The sequence below is a fragment of the Prunus mume genome, linkage group LG3 (genome assembly GCF_029339155.1).
Source record: "Prunus mume cultivar Tortuosa linkage group LG3, ASM2933915v1, whole genome shotgun sequence".
NCBI lineage: Eukaryota > Viridiplantae > Streptophyta > Magnoliopsida > Rosales > Rosaceae > Prunus > Prunus mume.
The window spans coordinates 28,808,054-28,832,061 of record NC_142700.1 but is presented as its reverse complement, the minus strand read 5'-3'; the positions used below and the strand labels follow the sequence as shown (position 1 = coordinate 28,832,061).

General features: G+C 36.3%; 1 protein-coding gene across 4 annotated transcripts; it reads right to left on the bottom strand.

The window, feature by feature from the left end:
• Positions 1 to 204: 204 nt before the first annotated feature.
• On the bottom strand, positions 205 to 12,268 carry LOC148919332 (protein DGS1, mitochondrial-like). 4 transcript variants are annotated; one of them, XR_016125505.1, is made up of 15 exons: positions 11,978 to 12,268; positions 10,300 to 10,414; positions 9,701 to 9,904; positions 9,421 to 9,558; positions 9,114 to 9,275; positions 8,690 to 8,884; positions 8,104 to 8,204; positions 6,983 to 7,072; positions 4,764 to 4,836; positions 4,656 to 4,684; positions 4,434 to 4,557; positions 3,885 to 3,995; positions 1,751 to 1,964; positions 649 to 749; positions 421 to 475 (listed from the first exon to the last, which is right to left on the bottom strand). XR_016125505.1 is itself a non-coding variant. In XM_089049106.1 (14 exons), exons 1-14 carry the CDS (start codon positions 12,199 to 12,201, stop codon positions 355 to 357), a joined length of 1,788 nt encoding a protein of 595 aa, XP_088905232.1. In that variant the 5' UTR covers positions 12,202 to 12,268; the 3' UTR covers positions 205 to 354. The 4 variants fall into 4 exon arrangements, 1 of the variants encoding a protein (XP_088905232.1); XR_016125506.1 differs by having other exon boundaries at positions 1,796 to 1,964; XR_016125507.1 differs by having other exon boundaries at positions 1,751 to 1,946.
• Between the last annotated feature and the right edge of the window lie 11,740 nt (positions 12,269 to 24,008).

The following is a 24,008-nucleotide window of genomic DNA, read 5'->3' as shown; positions in this document are numbered from 1 at the left end:
CAGTGTTGTTGTCAATCAACCACTAATGAATTGATTGTCAACTGTGCTTTGATGTGACGCAAAATAAAACTGATTTACCATGTCAATTGGCATTAACCACAAATGAAAAACAAGGTTACCATGCCAAATTCAAAGCTTTGTCCGAAAAAAAAAAAAAAAAAAAAAAAAAAAATCAAAGCCACAAAAAAGAGAGCAAAACAAATATTGTTACTCAAGTATCTTCTAGTCATTGAAAATTAATGTATGTTGCTACTTTAGTCATTGAAGAAAGAAAAAGGAAAAAAGAACTATAATCATTTTGTTCACAAAATTTTCTAATGTGCAATTTACAGAGGAAAAGGACAGGAAAGATTCCTACTGGCGTTTCAATGAAGGAAGCAGACAGTCATACACTCGTTCCAAGCGTGAGGTCACTCTGAGTTTATATTCAGTTTGAAGGCTGGGCTTCCCCAAATCAATTATATCTTGACTCAACCTGTTTCATGATATAACAAGTAAGCTATTTTTCCAAATAAAATTACTTTAAAATAATCCCCCAACCCCTCAAGCAAGCTATTAATAAGCAACAAAGATTTTCATCAAAAAGCACAAGAAATTACAGCATTAAAATACAGTAATAGTATGTAAATATGGCGATCTGAAACTAACCACTGCCATTCACCGGTTGCTTTTGCATGTCTCTCGACAGCATGGTATAGGCGATCCAGACTATACAACAGCAATCCGTACACACACTGCGCATCTTTCTCCTGTAAAGTGAAAAACGTATCAAGACTAAGTTGGGGTCGATGACATATTCTTTATTTTCCTCTTTTTCTCCAACAAATAAAAAAATTTAACACAGTTTTGTTTCTTCAGAATCTCAAGAAAAGTAACAGAAGAGCATAAAATAATACAAAGTTAAGATCATTGGGGAACAATAATGATTCTGGAATAAGTTGATATCAGAAAGAATATATACGAAACATGCGAATGAATAAATAATCATGCGGCCAAATATAGCAACAGCTCATTTATCCTTCTCCAACACCCGACCAATCTTGGGGCCTACCCTCCCTGTTGGAACATTTCATACTCTAACCCCAAAATGTGTCTAAAATTTTAAAGCTCAATTCGCTCCACCTCACTGCGATTAATAATATTAGGAAAAAGATAAAGTTAACATTCAAGTTATTTGCAAAATTAAATAATTATTACCAATGAAAAATACAGATCAAACAACAACCCTGATTTAGAAACAAACCACAGGCAAAAAATGTCTAACAAGGAAAAATAAAAACAAAAGTCAATCTTAGGATCAGAATTAATCACAAAACAAGAATCATTGTGCTCACTAAGATTAAATAAAAATGATCAAAACAAAAATATTTTCACTTGAAAAAGAAAATATAGAAAATAATATGTAAAAGAAAATAAGCTGGTGGAGGTTGAATGGAAGAGGAAATTATTTAATTGGGTCTTCCAATCCTGCAATTTTGGAGCAATGGATGATTTTTGCGTTTTTAATTTGTTTTCTAAGTTTTCTATAGATTTCTTGTTTGACTAGGATTTGGTTTACTTATCTTATTAGACTTAGATTTGATTTCCTTTTCTATTTGGTTTTGGATTTCTTTCCTAGAATTAGTTTGATTCACCCATGTCCTACATCAATCACAGGCCATGGAGAGTGGGAGGCCATCCTAAACAACTTGGTAGGGATAAGATTTCCAAAAAGACAACAGGTAAGGAGCTATGGTGTCACACTCCATACAGAATACATGTTTCCCAAGAGTGAGGTTGCATTATGTAACCACACCCCCTAGTTCCACATCTGCATCACCACAAAGTTGCCTCCACATCCATAGAAACTCATAACATTGTCATGTCATGGTAGTAAGGTTGTGCCATCAGCATCAACACCATCTCCTGCTGAGGACATTCATCCACCTCACCACCATCCCCACCTCCTGCATTAGACATGGACACTGCCAAATATAGTCAAGATACACCTATTGACTTCTAGACACTCATGTCGTATGTTGATGTAGACATGAACTGAAGACACGTCAACTTCTAAAAATGCAGGCATGACGTGCCAGTAAATTATATCTGCTGATTTACATAGATATTAATCTATATATGAGTGTATGTTTGCTGGAAAAGTAACCATATATATAAATGAATTTAATGAAATCATAATCATGTGTGGCTTTCTTGATTAAAAATACACAACAACTTGATACGTTTTTTTAGGCAGACTTTCAAAGTAAATCAAGTCAATTCTTTTTAAGCATCCAAAAGAAGTATCATATCAGACAAATATATATATATATATATATATATATACATATATATATATTTTAAAGACATCATATGCAGTCAAAAGAGGTACAAGTAAACATGAAATCCAGCAGTAAGTATTGACCAAGGTTGAGGGAGGCAGCTATTAGGAATAATAGTCCTCCACAGTTAGCCGTGACAAGATGGTTTGCATTTCTGAGTGGTCCAAAACATGACACTAGTTTATTGCACCACCGAGTGTGTGTCACTTATACCACTCAAAAAATATGACAAAGGTGACTCAGGCTGTAGCTAAGTGTGTCACACGTCAATGTGAAACTTTTCCAGAAAATAAGTATGTGTATGAGGTACCAGATTGATTTTCATTTAAAATTATTACATTATTTTACCATCAATCCAAGAACAAACAAAATATATATATATATATATATATATATATTACAAAAAGAAAGAGAAAAACAGAAGAAGAAAAGAGCTTATAAACACTGATAAGGTAAATACATCAGATTCCAAATAAATAAGGAGAGTCACCACCTTTTTTTAAGCAACGTTATCTTGCCAAATGGCTAACTGGGAAGTTTTTAACTCGCTAGTCATATAACGGCTTTCAATAAAATCAAGGTAGAAAATTTCAACTTTGGCTGACCGCATGTAATCTTTCCATTCACTAAAGATTTTCTGGCGGCAATCACTATCAGGATAGGTTTGGTGATAACTATCTCTTCTATGCTGGTTCTGGGGACTTATTTTATATATATATATATATATACAGAGAGCTTCCATTGAGGGATCCCTCAAATAAGCTTATTTGAGGGACACCCCTTGTAGGCCCCACTCCGGATTGTATTTCACTAATCCAAACCGTCTATTTTGTAGATACTCATTCAAAGATCATCTCTACAAAAAATCACTTGAATCCGATATCATTTGACCACTCAATTGAGTTATTGAAATTTTAGTACTTTCTTGAAGCACCGTGTTCATTGATTTTGTAAAACACAATTGGATGTCGAAACGGTTTCTGATTTGTCTAATTTTTTGTAAGGATGATCTATGAATGAATACCTAAAAAATGGATGGTTTGGATCATTGGGAAAAAAATTGTAGAGTACCCTAATGGGCGTCCCTCAAATAAAATTATTTGAGGGATCCCTCAATAGAAGGGTATATATATATATATATATATATATATATTTGTAACTTTGTTATTCCTTATTTGATTTGTTGACAGTTAGATCTACACCTTATGACTCTCTATGAGTTCATGAATCTTTTGGAAACTACTTATTTATTTTCTTCAATATGCAATATCATGCATAAGTTCAAACAAAAAAAATTTAAGACAGCCAATACTGTATACCCTTGCAATTCTTCTTAATGCATATAATCCCAAATTGCATGAGTAAAAACAACAGTTGAAACTAATTCCTCTGTTACAAATGAATTCCATTTGAGAACTGTATGCTACAAAAATGTTGCCCCTTTCTATATTTTATTTGTGTAAAGTTCTATATTTGGTTAAAGTTCTATATTGGGTGCTCTTCTATTAAAATTTTCTTCATCAAGGAAAAATAGAAAAGAGATGCTTAGAATTGAACTCTCACCATCCCTTGATCAACAAACGTACGATACTGCATAATCTTTTTCTCAACCTCCACAACAAGCAACCTCCTCTGAAGCCGAGCAATTCTTCCCCTTCCTTCTGCTCTAGTATCCTGATTTGCAAAAGTAGAAATGAGACTAAGCAACTAATACAAATGGGAGAAGAAGAATACGTTTGTTATAATTATAATTTGAAATGCATTACGCAGGATTACAAAATTAAATATTTTCAGATGATTTTAGCTTTCATATTATTTCATAAAGTCCATCTGGCACATGCTATGAAGAATGCACCTGTAATTAAATAGTTAAAACTTCTAAATTACAATTTAACATCCGAATTAGGAATGTCAGAGACAAAAATGAAGTTTTGTGAAGAAAAGTGAATTATAGGTGTTTTAGAAAGCTTTTCAGTTAGGCTATGTTCTGATGCTGCCTTCAATAGTTTTTATTTTTTATTTTTTATTTTTTTATTTTTTATAATTTTAAAAATTTAAAATTTATAAATAAATAAATAAATAAATAAATAAGGCTTTAGAGAGCTCTCCTACCTGTTTGAACCATGCACGCACTAACATTATCAGAACGAGGGAGAGGAAGAATGCCGGTAACGCAGCTAGAATAGCAAAATTGATCTCATTTGCCCTCAAAATCTGGTTGAGTTCAAGCATCGCCCTGTTCATAAGATCATCTTTAGTATCTGAAATATGAAATACGATAGAGTATCTTAAAAACTCGCTTATTGACCAGAGACAGCATGATCAGAAACTCACGTTTCAATATCCAGCTTTAGCTTCTGAACCTGTGTGGCACCAGGCATTTGTAACATGAGAAATAATATAAACAGTGGTAACTTTACTTATAGGTAATAGAGAAACTACCTGAATCAGCATAGCACGAGCCAGCTCTCCGTTAAGAAGGTTTGTAATAGGATGTGTAAGTTCCTTTTCGTACCTATACATTCAGAAACTGAACAAACTCAATTATTTTCTTCTGAAGATATGGAATTTGCTAAAGAAATATAAACATAGGAAATCAGAACAAGACTTCAGTACTTGTCATGTGTGTTTAACAGTTTTCTTTTCTTCAAAAAATAAGTCGAGTAAACAACAGTATTCCTTAACAGAAACTTTAATCAATTCTATTTTAAATAAAATCACATGTTGACATGAAAATTTAATGCTTTTTAGTGACAAATTAAACTGACAACAAATGACAGCAATCAGCCTTTTAGAGATGATGTCCATGGGCATCCACTTGAGCCTCTAGCCACAATCTTGGGATCACATCCAATTTCATGCATTCAATACTTATTCCTAATTATAGTTTACCAAAGGAAATTTGTCTCTGTCTGGCATCTCAAAACCACTTCTCAAGCAAAGCTTCATTCTCTTTACCAAAATTCCCACCACTAATTATTATTTTCCTTAAATTGTGTCACCAGATCCAATCTTACCAAGTTTCTTATTTCCTTCCACCCCTTCCCACTAAAAATTGCTCATTAAACCCTCCAATCTCTTTGCCAGACTACAAGGAATCTTAACAACGGATAGATAATAGATTGCAAAACTGATCAACACTGATTGGATTAATGTCAACCTCCCCCATTGAAACCCTCCAATCTCTAGTCTTCTCTCCACTTTTTCCACTACAGTGCTCCAAAAATTTACTTCTCTTGAATTCCCTCCAATGGGCAACCCCAAATGCTTTACAGGCCACCTTCCCACCTCACATCCCAATGCCAATGCCAGCTCTTCAACCTCTCCTTCTTCAATGTGTATCCCTGCAATTGAGCACTTGGCTCTATTAATCTTCAAACCAGATATAGCAATAAACACTTCCATCACCCTCGACACCAGAGAAAAGAGATTGTGCTATCTGCAAATTTGCAAAGGAGAAATTTATACTCTTAGCATTCCTATTGTCAGCCCTCCTTTGCTCTTTCAACCAACCAACACAAAACATCAACTACCGAAGTGCATAGAAATGTATCTCCCCTTGTCACGATCTCCTTGTGGCTCCAAATTCTTCATTATTACCTAGGTTAGCAGTTCCTATTGTCTCGTATGAAGTTCTTTGTTATTATATCAATTCCGTTGTTTTTGAAAATTTTACCATCATTTCCGTTGACATATTCTATAAAGGGAAAATCCTTAGCAATGCCCCTGTGGACCTTCGCCTGCATCCCACTTTGGTCCCTTAATATCAATTTGACCCACTTTGCCCTCTAAACTTCATTTCATGTGTTTAAATGGTTCCTGCTGTCAAATATGCTCAATTTACAGTAAAAATGGAGCACGTGGGGCACATGCTCACTTTTTTGGATGTCATTAGACTATGGCCTTCTACTTCTGTCTCTTCTTTCTCTTTCTTATCTCCCCCTTCTTTCTCACTCCCCCTGCACATTTCCCTCCTCCAAGCCACTAAGCACATTCAGCTCCCACCTCTAGCACTTCCAAGTTCTCTTCAGGCAAGAAAAATCGAAAATCCATTGCAAGAAGCATACACCCACAAGAATCAAAGGTTCAATTTCATGAATGTATTTTTTATTTTTTTTATTTTTTTTCCTTTTTTCCTTTTTTATTTATTTATTTTATTTTTATTTTTATTTTTATTTTTTTAAGGAAACTTGAATGTTGTGCAATTAAATAAGGATAAGATGTCCAAAGAAAAAACTTACCAGTGACTGAAAAGCTCTACTATACATTATACAAATGGTGAAACATATGGATTGTAATCAAAATAATAAATGAGTTTCTACACTATTCTTTTCCACACCAGGCAGAGTAGTGGTTTAGGCTTAGCTGGAATTTCGCAAACTCAAATACAATTGAAAATAAGACAACCAAATTCATAGATTAGATTATATTACTATGTATAATTAAAGTGGACTTTTTAGTTGAATACAGCATCCAATCCACATAATTGATCTATTCATATGAACTTCAACAAACAAACAATAAAGGTGGCCATAGCATCCTACGGTTCAATCATAAGTAATCAAATTATTCCAAATTTTATAGCAGAAAAAACAAATGAGAGGCTCAGACGCCAAATATTGCTAGAAGCAACTACATTCAAACAGAATAGAAATACCCACCTGGCCATAACTATTTCAAGCATTTCCTGATCCGGTGCATTCTCTGGGAACTTTTGACCTTTCGTCTGCTCACTGAAAGCTAACAACATTCTGCAAATCAAGCAGATAGAAATGTAAGATTTAAAATATAAGGAAATGACACCTTTGAGCAAAACATCAATGGAAAACCAAAATCCGTTTTTCTGTCAGAGGATAAACAAACCAACTTTAAATGTTCTACATGATAAATGATAAATCAATGAGACACAAAACTAGTGATTTCCAAAGGCAAAAGTTTTGTTTGTATATTGTAGGATATAGTATTATTCCCTTCTACCTTTTATGAAAACAATTGATATAAAAATAAAATAAAAAGGATAACAGCAAACCCAGTACATATCTTCAGAAAAGAAAACACTTCCTTGCTGGTGCATTCCAGTGGCTTCTTGTGTGAGAAGACAGGTTTAAGCTGGTCCATTCCGGGATCGTGTAATGCACTATTGTGCTTGAAGTTTTTTTGGTGGAAAGAAAAGGAGGTGTAGTTCTAGGGAGATGTGCTTATGGGATCCGAAGTGTTTTTTGGCGTCTTTTTGGGCATCTGTAGCTTCAGAGTTAGGGAGTTATCTTTTTCTGTCATTTTTTCAGATTGGAAGGCATAATTTAGCATATGTTTTGTAGTTCTTTGGAATTCTGTCTTTGTTTTGGGGTTTTCCCCTAGGATTGAAGTGTCAGTATGCTTAGTTTTCTTTTAGAAGTGGACTCCTTGTTCACTTTTGTTGTAGTGTTTTATTGTCAATAAAGATTAATGTTTCTTATCATAAAACACAAAAAGAAAAGTGATCCAACTCCAAGGGAAAAAAAAGAAATTTGGGATATTGAATATGCACATTATTCAATATACACAACCCCAACAGTGATTACATTTTTATCTGGGCTAAAGATTTCAGGTTATGAATTGAACGTCCACTTCTTCCACTAAAAAATGAGAAAACTGCCAACCACTGATATAAAACTTGATAAGTCACAAGCTTCATGCTGACAACTTTTGTGATTTTAGAAAGATGAATTGCATGAATAACATTTACCATCCAAGGTTCACGTAAACATAAGTTTGAATTGAAGTGGGAGATAAGAACATTAACCTGTGTAGAGAGTTAGAAGTTAGTTGCACTTCTTCAAGATCCATCATTCCTCTGTGCCTTTTCCTAAATGTCTCAAAAAGTTCATCTCTAATTGACAGAAGCTGGGGAAATTGAGTCAAAATATAACTCGGTCATTAACATATTCAGCTGTTCTATAAATATGCACAAAGTTTGCGGTGAAAATTGAGTGTCAGCTTTTAATCATGAGATGTCAGCTATTTTTTTAAAACAAAAAGACGAAATTTTATTTCAAAAGAGACACTGTACAGTAAAACGGACAAGCAATCCACCATGAATAGATTAGAGAACATTTAATTCAGGCAACATCTAGTTTATCAAACTAAAAATATTCATGACACTACAGCTTTCCACTCTAGAATAACATCAGAAACAGTAGTGTTCCTACAATAAGGAGAAACAGATGCCCAAAGCAAATTTAAACATCTAAGAGATTTTTAACAAGGTTAATTTCTAAAGCAAAGCAAGTTGCAAGGCACCATAGCTTCCTTCATTTCCAATCAAAGAAAATAACACATTTTTTAGAGCAATAGCAACAAAAAGCAAGATACAAGTCGGATAAATATACCGGTTGCTCTACATGATCGCTAAAGAAGCTGATGGTTGAATCCCTCGCTTCACGAAGCCAATTATCAATGTCAGGGCTTCCCATCAGACGACTATGTCCTATAAGCCACATAGAACAAACTGAGAGGCCAACCACGCCACAAGTATAACGGATCCAATATTGAGTCACTTTCCTTGGTTTCCGATGTTTTGCAACCTAACTCAAAAATAAAAAATAAAGAAAAAGAGTATAAAGAACCAGAAGGAAAAGAAAAAATTGAAACAAAATGGAAAGGTTTGTTTGCTGCAGTAAGCTGGATAGTCATGTCACCTATCTTCTCTTGTACACTTCTTCAGGATGTTAAAGGTACAAGTTTTAATTTATTATCCAATAAAATCTAATGTTACTTAATTGGATAAAACAAAATTATGGAAGAAGATCTTACAATATAAGACAAGTACGAATCCAGCTTCTCCAGATTTTGGTAAACCAGATTAATAGCATCCCTAATTTCACAGTCTGTCCACTGGGATCCTTCTTGATTTATCTCCGGTAGTTTCTCAAATAGTAGCGGGACTGAGTAGCTGCCCTCGACAGACGAATCACACTGCACGGTAATTGAATTCACATATTACAATAGTCTTTTCATCCTTCTTGTTTTTCTTTCTTTTGGAATTCCAGATGGTAAAATAATTTTAGAAGTCAGACTACCACTGCAACAAAATCTTTAGCTAGGATGTTCAAAAAGCTACCTGCCGCATTGCATGCAGATGCCCAACAGATGCCTCTAGTTTGAAGAATAAGCCATTAATCCTAATTAATAAGGAGGGCAATGAATTCTCTGGATCTCTCAGTAACTCCTCGCCGAACCTGTCAATTTCCATGTAAACCTATACAAACGGCCATTGACATAAATCATATTCCGACATATACATGTTTAAAAGAAAACAATAAGTAAGAATCTGCAGTTTTCCTGACAGGGTTTAGAGACCATATTCAAATTAAATGATACATTAACAAGGTAAAGCAAACCTCGGCCAAAAATGTGGCAAGGGAACATCTTAAGTTAGTTAATACAGCTATCCTTTCAGATATGTGAGCAGATGCAGAGAGGCATATATTCTTTATAGAAGAACCTTCAGCAACGCATCCATGTATCAGCTGAATTGTTCCTTCAATAAAAGCTTGTGGCCCTCTTTCAAGCACCATAAATTTAACTTTTTGAGCATTTGATCCCTGAAATCAGAAATGTCTGTTTGTATTATTTGTATATAACATCTATAGCTGTGTGTATGGATACTTCAAAAACACAGCCAGCATAAACACACACATAAATAAATATAATAGATAAATGAAAAAAATACCATACACCATGAAATATAAAAAATAATGACAGGTATCATAACCTACATCGAAACACATCCAAAAGATCAAACCATTTGGTTTGACTTTTTATCTTTTTCCTTTTGCTTTCCAGATAGTACTTATTCAACATTGTTTCTAGCTCTTTTTTTCAATGAAAAGATTAAATTTTATTTCATAAGAAGCGCTGTACAGTGAAGTGGACAAGTAATCTACCAAGAGTAGAATCTAAAGTTGTGTTGCTCATTAAAATATAACAAATTTCTCACCTCAGCCCTAGATTGCCAAAACTGCATGTTCTTCTGGATATTATGCAGATTGGAGAAGATGTGCTCCAAAATATCATGTAGAACATCACAAACTCTAGATGCCTCTGTTGTTACCCTGCATATTAAAGAACCAAACTTTTACAGTTTTCATCTAACAAGATCTAATAGCACATAAAAAATGGAATTCTCGTGTGGCAACTAAGTATGATATGGATGATCAAAAGAATTTTGAATCATAAATAAGGCGATGATTATTGCCAGACATTGACTGAAGCTTCATGTTTCAGTACGAGGGCCAACTGCGAGGCGGCTGCAAACTTTTTTTTATAATTTTTATTAATGCTAAACAAGACTTTATTAACAAAAAGCCATTGTGCGGCACTAAGGAAAACATTTCCCTCAAAATGAAAAACAAAACAAAACCCATAACCATCATCTACCTACACCAAAGGAACTACAAACTGTAACCAAAGCAACACCAGCAGGCATGGACATACAACAGCAATCCAATTTGAAAAAAAAAATTATTAATAATAACAGTAAATGAGTTCTCCGTAAACTTGGATGACACCAATGTGAATTGATGGCTATTACATGTGGTTTAGGTGCAAATGCACAGGACCACGCATCTAAAGGCCCCACAATTTGTAATATGACATGTTGCAAAACTATATTTGTTAAAAACCTAACTTAGAATTGGCAAAAAAATAATAATAATAACAAAAAACTCTACCATAAACCTCAGACTCTCATCCTTCAGAAAAAACAAAAATGGCCAAAAAGGTTGTGAGGTTTGAAGTAAACCAAAACCATGTTATTGCCTTAGAGGATTAGCAAATTCAACCCAAAGGGTTTGGGGTTGACATAAGCAATGGACTGGACCACCTAAATGCTATGTTCTGCAGTGCATGTCTAAATTTGTGGTGTTGAAATGTTGTGCCGTTTACTGTTAGCTACGGTTGAGTGACCTAGTGTAATTCAATTTTTATGCAATTTACAATCCATAGGCCTAAATAGCTGAACTCAGACTGACTTAGCAATTTAATTAGGCTGAGCACCAAGAAATTATTTAGGGTTTTAATTTTTCAACCATGTTAAATGAAGCAGTCATAAGAGGTAGTTCTAGCACATAAAATCAACCAAGCATAACCGGAAAGATTCTTCAAATAGTCCTAGTGTGTCCTATTCACCCGTCTAGCACAATTCACACACAGTTAATATGTAGCATAAGAGCTACCACAGAAATTGTTAAACATTGAAAAATGATTATGTCTTTATGTGTATAAATATAATAATACAAACACTCAAAAACCTACAATTTCCACGCGCATCAAAACACCAACCAATATAACAAGTAAACTTCATATGTAACATCAAAAAGTGCATTTCACAAAACTGAGCTAATTTTCATTGTTCTTAAATGAATCCACGTTTCGCAACCAATAAAACATCATAAAAAGCAAGGGACAGGCCATAAAGAAGGTATTAACCATGCCATCGATTCTCAATTGTATATATGCATGCATACACTATCTCTGCAGCAAACAGAAGCAGAAAATTCATAACTTCAACAAAAGGAAAAAAATATAAATATTCCCCCTCCGTCAGTTTCGTTGGCAGCCAAAGACGGCTTAAAAATTGACAACAAAACAAAGAGTAATGACAGAGAGAAGCGTACGGAGAGTATTGCAGTGAATTAGAAGGCAGCGGTAGGGGAAGACATGCTCGGCGTTTCCGTGATCTGCCACGAAAATAAATTGGAATTTTCCCGAGAAAATTGGAATCAGAAGAGGGGACGAAGCCCACTACTCGGTTCCAGAGACAGCTGGAGTACAGCGAAATTAGGGTTTTTAGGCCCTTGTTTTCGTTCCCATTAGTTGCTGGAGCTGCAGGTACCTCCATTGCCTTGAAAGCTTTTTTTGTCCTTCTTCTCACTGTATATTGCGAGCGGTAGCAGAGAGAGTGAACAATGCATGAAACCGAATGCTGAACTTTGACCCATACATCATACACGGGCATTGAGGAACCGGGCCGGACCGCGATTTCAATGAAGCCGGGTTAACACCCAACCCGACATGACCTGGCAGTGGCAATATTGTACACAAATTCGTTTAAAAAGACACGAATTCGCACACAAAAAATAAGTATTCCAGTCATTCCAGTAGGGGCTTAAAAGTAGGGGGTCATTTATATCGAACCGGCCAAACCGGACCGGTTTTGGTGGGTTGGTCTAGTTTTTTAAATAAAATTATTAAAATCGGCAGATAGAATTGGCCGACCCGATAGTGAACCGATTTGAACCGGTTTGAATTTTTTTAAACCGTCAAAACCCAAACCAAACCGCTTCCATGTAAATTGTCTAAAAATTCGAAGAAAGTGCACTGATGGAGGAGCTGAACTCTGTTGAGAGTGCAGACACAAGGCCCAAATTCCACTAGATTGATGCGTCTTTCTTGTGAAATGTATGTATGATTGTAATATTTATTACACTCTTAAAGAATTAAAAAAATATTTTAAAAAAAGTTAGGTTTCCCTGCCCCCACGAACTCTCCTTTTCCTATTCTTCTTCTCCCAACCGTTTTCTTCTGTTCTCTCTCCATTTTTTCTTCTTTCTTCTTCCTCCCACCACTGGTTGCATCTTCTTCTTTTTCCCCACAAAGTGGTCTTCAAGCCCTCAATCTCAGTTCAATCCTCTACCATCGATGCTAGCCGAACCAAACCGCACCGCACCAACTTCTCGGCATGCCAATTGTAGTCGGTCTTACATCTCCTCAGCGCGGTGGCAGTCTCCAAAATAGCTATGCCGATGTACTCCGGTTCGGTGGTCGGCAACTCTTCCAAGCCACCGTTATCGAACCGTGAACACCCCTACTTAAAAGGTTGTGTCGTGTGAACCCGTTAAGAATATGGGCAATTTTGTAATTTTATATCCCATTTTCTCCTTTCTTCTTTTCCTTTTCACCTCCCGGACTTTTTGAGCTTTTATTTTAATATTTTAATATTTATTTAATTCAATTTCTAATTTTAAATAAAATAAATGACTCGTCCTTAGCATAGGACATTTTAACAAAAAATTCTATGATATCTGGAAAATTCGACCATAATCCATAATAGTTGTTCAATATTTCAACACAATGGTTCAATAAATTGAATTATTTTGGCATCTAATGAATTGTTTCCAGTTTTACTTGCAATGGTACTGTAACAACTAGGATGGGTTTAATAAATTGCCGAACCAACCCGTTCTGACCCGTTTAATAAACGGGTGGGTTTCGGTCAACCCGCTAACCCGCTATAATACCTGTCTAACCCGTTTATTAAGCGAGTCGTGTCATGGGTCGTCAACCTGTTTAATACATGCCAACCTTGAAAAATGAAGAGAAATGTAGAGTTCAACATGCACACAAAGGGGTTTCGAACCTCCCACCCTCATTCCTCTCCAACACTTTATCCACCATGCTACATATAACTTTGTGATTATATACTATGCCTTTTGATATTTATAATATTTCTTTTTCTTCTTTTGTTTTCCATCTATCTTCTCTTGTCTTTTTTTCTTTCTTTTCCTTCTCTCTTCTCTCCTTTTTTTTCTTTCTTTTCCTTCTCTTTAGTTTTCTCTCCTCTCTTTTTTATTTCTTTCCTTCTCTCTTCTCTCCTCTCTCTCTGTCTCTATTTTTTTTTCTTTTCCTTCTCTCTTCTCTCCTCTCTCTATCTTTTTTTTTCTTTCTTTTCCTTATATTTTCTCTCCTCTCTCCGTTTTTTTTATTTAAATTTTTTCAGTTGTGAGTTTTGTAACATGCATGTTATTATTTATGAACCCGTTACACGACTCGAAACCCGCACGATAAAAGACGATCCGAACCCGACACGACATGTTTATTAAATGGGTTGGGTTCGGGTTGAGCATTCTTGACACGTTTATTATCCCGACACGACACGACCCATTGCCAACCCTAGTAACAACCCAATCCTTTATTAATTATTAATTAATTTTTGGAAAAAGACAATTTTGCCCCTAGAATAAATTATTGGGGAAAATATTGACTTCTTGACCGGGAATGAATTTGGGAAATTCACTTATGCCATTGCGTAGATCGTGTCGAAACGAGTCTATAGATACGTAGTGGACTGGAATCGGAGGTTTAATGAAGAAAATACGATTAAATTACATTGAGGGGCAAAATGGTAATTTGCCATATCAAAACCCCCCCTCCTCTGGTTTTATCGATCGTCTCCCTCCTTCTAGCCACCGCCAAACCTCACCCCGACCACCGAACCTGCCCAGGAAGGATTGCCGTCACCCCAACTACCTAACCAAACCATCCCCATCGTCAAGTAGTTCTTAAAACATAGAAAGCTACTGGTTCGTGTCGTCGTTTTGTGATTTTCGCCGACTCTTTCTCTCTTCTCCAGGCGCCAAATTGGACGAATAAGGTATGAATTTCCACCTATTTTTCATGATCTAGTTGATGGTTGGGTAGGATTTGAGAAATTTCTAGCTTATGTGGGTTAAATTTCAACCTCAAGTTTCGCCGATTTTGCAAGCTCGATTCCGGCCATTTTTCGGGGTATGCTTAATAACAAAAGTGTCTCCAAACGAGGTTTTACACCTAGGGTAGGAAGCTTGGTTGGTTGTTTGGAGTTTTTCCAGCCGCCAGAAATTTATCAAGCCACCCACGTGCTTATTTGCCAGCGCATGTGGCGGCGCATGGGCAGCATGGTAGAGCTACTTTCTATTCTAAAATTATTCTCTAGTTGCCACGAGCGTTTAGGTACTTTCGGATTCCAATTTGGTTAATGTTTGAACCCTGAACGGATCTCGCCTATTGTGTGATTTTCGGGTTCGATACGTTTGAACCATTGGATCGTAGTTAATTTCATATATGTTGATCTAGACAATTCCAGGATCATATAGGATTCGATGGATCGTGGATCGGAGTCACAGATATTCTGAAATCGTGAACCCTAGGGAAAGATAAATTGTAGTCATCCGATCATGCGATCGTGATCCATCTGACCGTTCAATTTGGACCGAACTTGCAGGGTAGGTTCAGAAGAGTGCGTTGAACCTATAGGGACTCCCGGAACCGTGATCGAAGGTCGTGGGTCCCTGCAGACCCGATTGACCAAGTTTGGCGGTTTGACCCCTGGTTGACCGTGAGTCTTCGAGCGATTATATCCTTTGAGAAGTGTTTAAATGACGTTGTAAGCGAGTCCTAACGAGAATGAGTTATCTGGGTCCTGTTATGGATTGAGTATAGATAGTTGTTTATAGATTGCTAATGTACCCAGTAGCTAAAAATGATGAATTATGGCCCTTGGTTTTTATTAGATTGTGGCATATATATTTTAAGTATAGTTGAGAATCAATTTATCAGAAAGTTGATAAAAAGGTCGGGAAATGAATTGTGAAATAAAGGGAAAGTATTGATATAAGTGTTTGGGCCTAATTTGACACACCCAGTCCAAGAGATCAAAAGCCCATATCAATTTTGGACAGCCACCATCATTCCCTTATAATTGGGCAAAAAATGCACACTCAGCCCAAATACTGGAGGCTCAGAAGGATGAGGCAAAATCACAGGACCCAAGGGGCAATGCAGGTTTTGCGATTAAAATAGAAGTCAGGCCCAAAATCCAAAAAGCCCGGCCGGAGATCTATGAAAACCATGACAATGCACTTGGCTTCGGAAAAAGAAAAGAAAAAAAAATCAGCCCATAGCTCTGAAAAATTGGACCTAGGCTTGGCATGATTAAAAAGAAAAAAAAAATTAGAGGCGTACCCACGATTGCTGGAAAAAACTTTGAAAAGTCAATATTTTCAACTAGGTTGATAAGGAAAACAAGCTGTGTCAAGGGCCTACAACAAAAGAGTTAAAAACAAGAGTTCTGAAGAAGGAGAAATAGTTTAGAAAGCAGTTCTGCCCCTTGGAACACACATAGCTGGTTATGGTAAGTGATCACTTACATAGGAAGGTCCTTTCATAATTGAGCAAATCCTTGGACTAGGGGCATACAGATTACAAGATCGAGATGGAAATGTTAATGCTGCACCAATCAATGGCAAGTGGTTGAAGAAATTTTATCCAACTATGTAGGATTCATAGGTTGCATAAGCGATCCTGAATAGAGAGCGACAAAATGAAAGTGTTGATTAAAGTTACATTCAAAATTTACTTTTGTTGTAAATTTTGTTCAAAGAGTAAATGAATCACGTTTTTGTAATTTACAAGTCCCTAGTGAAGAAGATTGGACTTTTATTTAAATAGCACAACTTGTTAGTGGGTTTTTACAAATTTTTTATTCTTCAACTAAGATATTTTGAAATTAAAACCTAATTTCTTAGAGTCTCTGTAAAATAGCTTTCTTAATAGAGTTCCTGGAAATTTCCACACGATGGATTGAAGCCTTTGCAACTTTCAAAGTGTCTAGGTGAGACCATGCTTTGCACAGGAAAGTAGTTGTCTTAGAATTCAGTCCAGCCCAAACCTACTCTGCACCTCTGCATTCTATGGCCTTTTGAAGTTCCTCAATGCCTTCATTAAACTTGTGTAGTGGCCTGGCCTCCTTGTATCCTGCAACCATCAGTCTAGTTTTGCCTTTTGTTTTGCGTAATCAGCTAAGTTGGCTTCATGAGTAGCCTTGCAGAACTCGGAGGTTTTGAAGGTGGGCTTGAGATTCTCACATTGATCGTGAAGGTTGAGCACATCTTCTTCTTCTTCTCATCTCAAGAATAGGCTTAAAGCCATAATGCATCTGTGTAAGCAAGTCAGATCTTGCATCAATTGATCAACATCCTCCTATTCTCATCTAGTTCCAGCTCAGTGGATTGCTAGATCTTCACTCTCTCCATTGCCTCATCCACCGCCTTTGACTTGGCCTTGCTAGGAGTAGAACTCAGTTCTCCGTTTGTCAGTGGTATCTAGGTCCATGGCTTTAATTCTACCAGTGCGGATTATGGCAGGCCATGATAGATGAACCTAAGATGGATGGGCATCTACGAAAGATTATAAGTAAGTTCAAGCGGAGACCAAGGGGCAAAATTGATAACGCTTGGAAACAAGTAAGGGGAAAGGTGTTCCAGTGGACTGCCAGGCCGTGGGAGGTGTAGGACCCACCAGCTCGGGCTGGCCAAGTAACTCACCCAGGGTCCAAGCGAGGTTTGCGGCGTCTGCTCTGATCGCTGATGCCCCTCCCCCATTCTGATCTTGCCTTATTTATTTATTTATTTTGTTGCCGTGGCGTCGTCTGGGCTCTCAATCGATTTTTCCTCCAATCTATGCCTCAAATTTTTGCAATAAAATCTGGAAAATATTGAAATTATTTTAAAATACCCAAAAATTAATGAATTTTTTTCTATAGATACTGACCATTTTTTTAATTTATAAAAATTTGAAATTGAAAATTTTATCCAATTATGAGATATAAATAGTATTGACACGTAGGAACCAAAAATTTTATCAGAAATATTATCAAATTAATTATTAAGGTAAAAAAGTTGTGAAAAAATAAAAAATGAATAGTAATTGCCCTTTCTTGGTGTGGGAAAGCGAAAATCTCTTTTGCAGGGCAACTACTATTCACGTGAATAGTAGCTGCCTAACTCTATGTCATGGCTAAGAGCAAATGGGGAGTTGCTTTCTTACAGCAACAATGAGAGGTTTCAAAGGCTAGGTCATCACTACCAAAACCCGATAGTTTTGGGCACTTCTAGAAAAAGGCGATGATTAGAGAAACAAGGATAGAATTACAAAAATAGATAAGCGAGATGAAATAAACAAAAAAATTACAAGTCCAGGAACATGGTAACTACTTCCTCCCGGCTTCTAGAGTACATGTGGTAGTTAACCTCCTGAGCTCGATCACGGATTACTCTGTTCTGGATTCTGACAGTGATAGTGTAATAACCCAAACTTTAATTAATATTTATATACTTTATTAAGGAAAAATGACACTTTTGCCCTTAGACTATTTTAGTATTTGAGAAGTTGACTTTTTGACCGGAGAGGAGTTTGGAAATTTTGTTTGCACCGTGCGTAGAAGCGCGGCCAAGCAGTTCGTAGACATGAGGCACGCTCGATTCCGAGTTGTAACAAAGGAGGAAAGGTCTATAAACCAAAAGGACGTAAGGGAAATTTTAAAATTGTCAGTGCTACAGTACCACTACAGTAACCGAGTCTATTTCTCCTTCTTCCTCGCGAGAGAGACCAGATTTTCTGGTTCTCTCTCTCCACACATACTCACCTTCAAGCGACGATTTCGTCGCCATCCGATATCCGTTTTGAGTGAAATTTGTTGCAAAAGTTTCGTATCGTTGTCCTCTACCTAACCCAGCCCAGCTCCGATGCCAACTGCAGCGAAACCACCGGAAAACTCGAAGAGTTGCGGTTTGTGATTTCTCCTTGCTCGTTCTCCTCGATTCTCCACCGTCGGACGAGTGAGGTATGGTTTTCAGCTATTTTTCGTAAGCTGCTGGTTGGGTTGATTTCAGAAATTTTAAGCGTCGAGCGTTCGATTTTCAACTAAAGTTTCAGCCGGTTTTGAGGGTAGGATTCCGGCCACTTTCGGCCACTTTTTGGGGTAGGTCCAAGAACAAAAGTGGTTCCAAATTGGGTGTTTTATCTAAGTTAGGAGTTTGGGCCGGCGGTTTGGAGTGTTTCCGGCCGGCGAAAATTTCTCAAGCCACCCAAAGTGCCGGCGCGTGTGGCGGCGCGTGGGCAGTCTAGTGGGGACAATTCTCAGTTCCAGAATTATCCTAGTATTCTCACGAGTGTATAGAAATTCGCGGATCTCAATGCGGACGTCGTTTGAGTGTTAAGCGAACTTTTATATGGTATGCGTTATCCGGTTCAATAGTTTTGAACCGTTGGATCGTGATCACTTTAAGATATGTTAATTTTGACCTTACCAAGATTGTGTAGGATTCGACGGATCATGAATCGGAGTCCCGGATACTCCGAAATCGCGAACCCTGAGGGTTAAGGTTTAGAATGCGTCGATCGTGTGATGCGTGGCGAATCTAACAGTCGATCGAAACCAAATTCACGACGAATGTCCTAGGATTAAAGGCGTAATGTAGGCATAAAATAACTTTAATTTGATGCACGCGCTAAGCTTGAGGTCAGGTTTTATTTAAAATATTTATCTGAGCAGTTTATTAATATATTTTATTCAGTATTTGAATCACCTTTTCCGGGCACAGTTGACGCGAGGAGGGACCTTCCAAGGTCCAGTGAGCTCGGACCAACCTTTGAGTGGACTTTTTGTTTTCATAAATGAATTTATGCAATTTACTTATAGAATTTGATCTTGAATAAGTTTATTCAAAGAATAGTGTTTATCAGATGAGACATGCTTTTAAATATTTTGATTGCATCTTTCCAAAGTGGAATATCCTTTAGAGATATAGGAAAAGAATTTTAGTTAAACATCGGATAAATGGCGTGAGTCCGTATATGATGAAATTGATTATTTATTAGATCTTTCAACAAACTTTGCTTATTACTATTATTATTATTTTCTAAGCCACCTTAGGTACCCGGATATCTGATGTTGCCTTGGATATGATGATGTCCGGCATCCGAGTTGCCTTTTAGATTTATCGGTTGCCTTCTGTTTAATCGGCATGCAGCGATTGCCCACGATGTGGACTCGTCCGCGAAGCCGAATGCGGATCGAGGTTGACTACGGTCCCTAAATCACACCGCCGGGTTTGGCTCGAATTGACTATGTGTCACGAGACTTGCGGAAATTGTGGATATCGGAATTGATGGCAAACCAGAATTGTGAAATGAAGTACACCTAAGTGGTAGTTTTAAGCAGTTTTAATGCTTTACAAGATTAATGTTAACCATGAATGTGTTTGGTATATAATGCATGAATACATTGATTTCGACATGTATCGATAAAGAAAATGAGTTAGTTTTGTATAATTGTGTTTTTACTGTGGGGTTAGTATGTTTTACTTATTTCTAAACTTTGTTTGGAGTCCCTCACCTTTTTATTGTTTCGCCCCAGTTGTAGGCGTGCATCGAGAGCCACCACAGGACATTCCACACACTTCGCTCTTCCCCATTTTGATGTAGGGTTCCTTGCTTCACAACGGTTACCTCCTTTGTAAATAAACCTGTATAGATGCTCTGATATTGCCTTGAAACGTATTTAATTGTTGGAACTTACTTATTTTTGTATACTGGCAGTTGGTGTATATATTTAAGTACTTGTTGGCAGTGTAAATATTGGAGCGTTCAATTTACTGAGAGACTCTGCAATTTGGTAGAAATCGGATTAAGGAATTAAGTTTTAAATCAAAAGGGCAACCAAGTCAATTGTGTTCGGTAACCACCAAGTGTCGATCACAAACAGGGTTCGGCTCGGATTCCAAAGTGGAATTTTGGTCGGGTCCTGTCAAGTAGAGTGTTCCGCCTCTGCATGCTTAAAAAGAGCCAACTCCGAGCTGGTCACTCCTAGATTAACAAGTAAAGTGTGGTCTTTTTTTGAAAAAGTTAACAAATTTGAAAATGGTACACCAGTAATTAAGGCTAAGTGTGTTATTTGTAATACTTTGTTGGTTGGTAATTCTAGTAGTGGCACTAGTCATTTATCTCGTCATTTAAAAAGGCATGAAGATGCACAAGCTAGGGTAACTCTAGGTCAAATGTTATTAAATCACTGATGCTTTGAAAATTTGACTAATTTTGTTTTATGATCATGATATTGCTCAAAGAACTTGTGGATTTTATTATTAAGTGAGCCGCCATCTAAATTTGTTGATAGCCATGATTTTAAAGGCTTGATTTAGCGTGCATTTTGTCCTCAATATAAAGAAATTTCAGCCTCTACATATAAAAGGGATGTGCTAAAAAAATTTGATAAAGAAAGGATTAATTTGCTTGCTGTTTTTAAAAAACTTGATTCAAAAATCTGTTTAACTTCTAATGTTTGGTCATCACGACAGAAAATGGGTTATATGTCACTTGCTACATTTATCGATAAAGTGGTGTTTGAATAAAAGGATAATTTGCTGTAAAATGATTGAGTACCCACACACCGGAGAGTCACTTGCAACTCATATATTTGATGAAGTGTTATCTTGGAACATTCATAACAAAGTATTTACTTTATCATTAGATATTGCATCAAATAATGATTCAACTGCAGGTATACTTCCATAAACTATTTTGCTAGATTTTGTGTATAAAAAGTTGTTTCATGTACGATGTTGTTGTCATATATTGAATTTGATTGTGCAAGATGGACTTAAAGTTTTATCTTCGTCTATTGATAAAATTACTGATATTGTTTGTAGCATGAATTCATCTAACAAGAGACACAAAATTTTATCCAACTATGTGGGATTCATAGGCTGCGCATAACAGATCCTGTAATAGAGAGGCAGCAAAATGAAAGTGTTGATTAAAGTTCTGTTCAAAATTTACTTTTGTTGTAAATTTTGTTCAAAAGGTAAATGAATCACGTTTTTGTAATTTACAAGTCCCTAGTGAAGAAGATTGGACAATAGCACAACTTGTTAGTGGGTTTTTACAAATTTTTTATTCTTCAACTAAGATATTTTCTGGTGTGTATTATCTTACTTCAAGTCGTGTTATTAATTGTTTAATAGATATTCATGGATTATTTGCTGCATATTCTGAATTTTCTGTTTTTAAGGATGCTTTGACTGAAATGAAAACAAAATCTGATAAATATTGGAAAGAGTTTCCTATGGTTTTTTGCTTAGCTACTATTATGGACTCTAGGTTTAAATTATTTGCAATTGTTGAATGGTTGGACATGATAGGTATTGATCAATTAACCATTGACTCAAAAAATTTAGCTTTAAAGACTTTATTATTTTAGTTATTTGATATCTACAAGAAGAATGTAATTCCTGATGTGGTTCAAAATGTGAAAAATGTTGCAACTTCTACTACCTTGAGCCAAACTTCTGGTTCTATATCTGTCCCTATAATGAGAAATTTCTCAATTGAAGGCTTGAAAAGGAAAAGACTATCTTCTTCTTCTTCTTCTTCTTCTTCCACCAACTCTTCTGAATTACAATTTTATCTTGATTTACCAACAATAGAAGTAATTGATGATAATCAATTTAGTCTTTTGGGTTGGTGGAAAAACAATCAATCATTATACCCTATTGTTTCCCTCATGGCTAGAGATTTGCTAATTGTTCCAGCTCTACTGCTGCAACATTAGAATCATGTTTTACTGCAGGTGGTAGAATTGTATCAGAGAAAATGGCCAGTTTGAGTCGAGTACAATAGAAGCTTTAATTTGCTTGAAAGATTGGGCCCTGATAGATTCAAGAAAGCAAGATGCAGCAGTAGATGAGCAACAAGCTGAAGAATTAATGAACATTAGAGCATCAAGACTAGATTGGATGGCAAACAGTGAAGTTGAGATTGTTAGTGAATCTGAAAATGAGACCATTGAAAGTTGAAATGTTATGTAATAGGATTGTATTTTATTTTGCAAGCATTGGATTTATATTGTAGTAATGGACTTTGGGACACTATCATGCTTTTGAGTGTTTGCCTTGCAGTGAAGTTTTGATTAGATTGTGAGTGAATCTAATTTGATTTTGCATAGCTTGGTTGTATTAGATTGTGATTTTGTAAGACCTTTTTGTTTGGAAGGGTATAAGATTTGTAAGACATTTTGTAAGCTTCATACTTTAGCAAGAATGAAATGAATTTTATATATTTGACTTTCTAAATAGTAAGCCCATTTCGGTCCGCCCCGATAAGGCCCATTAAAGCCCGGCCTATGAATCGGGCCTGGGCTTTGAATTATTGAAAAAAACCCTGCCTGACCCGGCTCGTTAATATTCTTTTCCTTGTTAGAAAGAACTACGCATGGCTTGATCCCTTTTTAAGGGTACGTAGGCAACCTAGAGTTACTAGGTGCAGCCGCGAGATCAAGTGATTGAAAAGCTGTTCAGTTAAGTTGTTTTGAAATCTATTAACGTACTTATGTTATTTTAAAGGTTGGGATCAATTTTAGTTGGCAGAACGATTTATCTTATTTAAAGAGGCCTAATGTCATGAAGGTTATCAAGTCAGTATCTTTGGACTCTCTGGTATGTCACATATGTTTGGTTGCATGAATTCCATTTTTGTACATGCTGAACGAATGGGGATATTTAAATTGCTTGTTGTAGAGGGGAGACTCTGCTGAATTTTCGACATAAGTCAACTTTGAAGAAAAAGAATTTAGGAAACTTAGAAGGGTATTTTGGTCAAGAATGCCCGGCACCTACCAAGTGTCGAACATGCACAGGGTTCTCAGATTCCAAAGTGGAATTTGGGTCGGGTCCTGTCATTATGTGTAAAACCTTTCCCTCTCAACATTTTGATGGAATTTGGGGCTTTTGTGTAAAACCTGTCCCTCTCAACATTTTGATGGAACTTGGGGCTTCATGCGAACTAGAGTATTGAAGATATTTGGGTCTGCATATTTTTTATTTTAGTCCCTTCCTTTCTTTGTCCTTTTCTGATTGTTGTGATTGTTATTTTATATTATGTTGCATTTGAAGGGCCCTGGATCAGACTTTATGAAACTTTATAGCCTTACACTTTTGACCAAAAATACTTTATAGCCCAACATTTTCGACAATAAAAGTGTGGTGATATTCTTATATTTAAACAAAATTATTGTGATATATATATAGATATATATTTTTCTCTTGTTTTTTG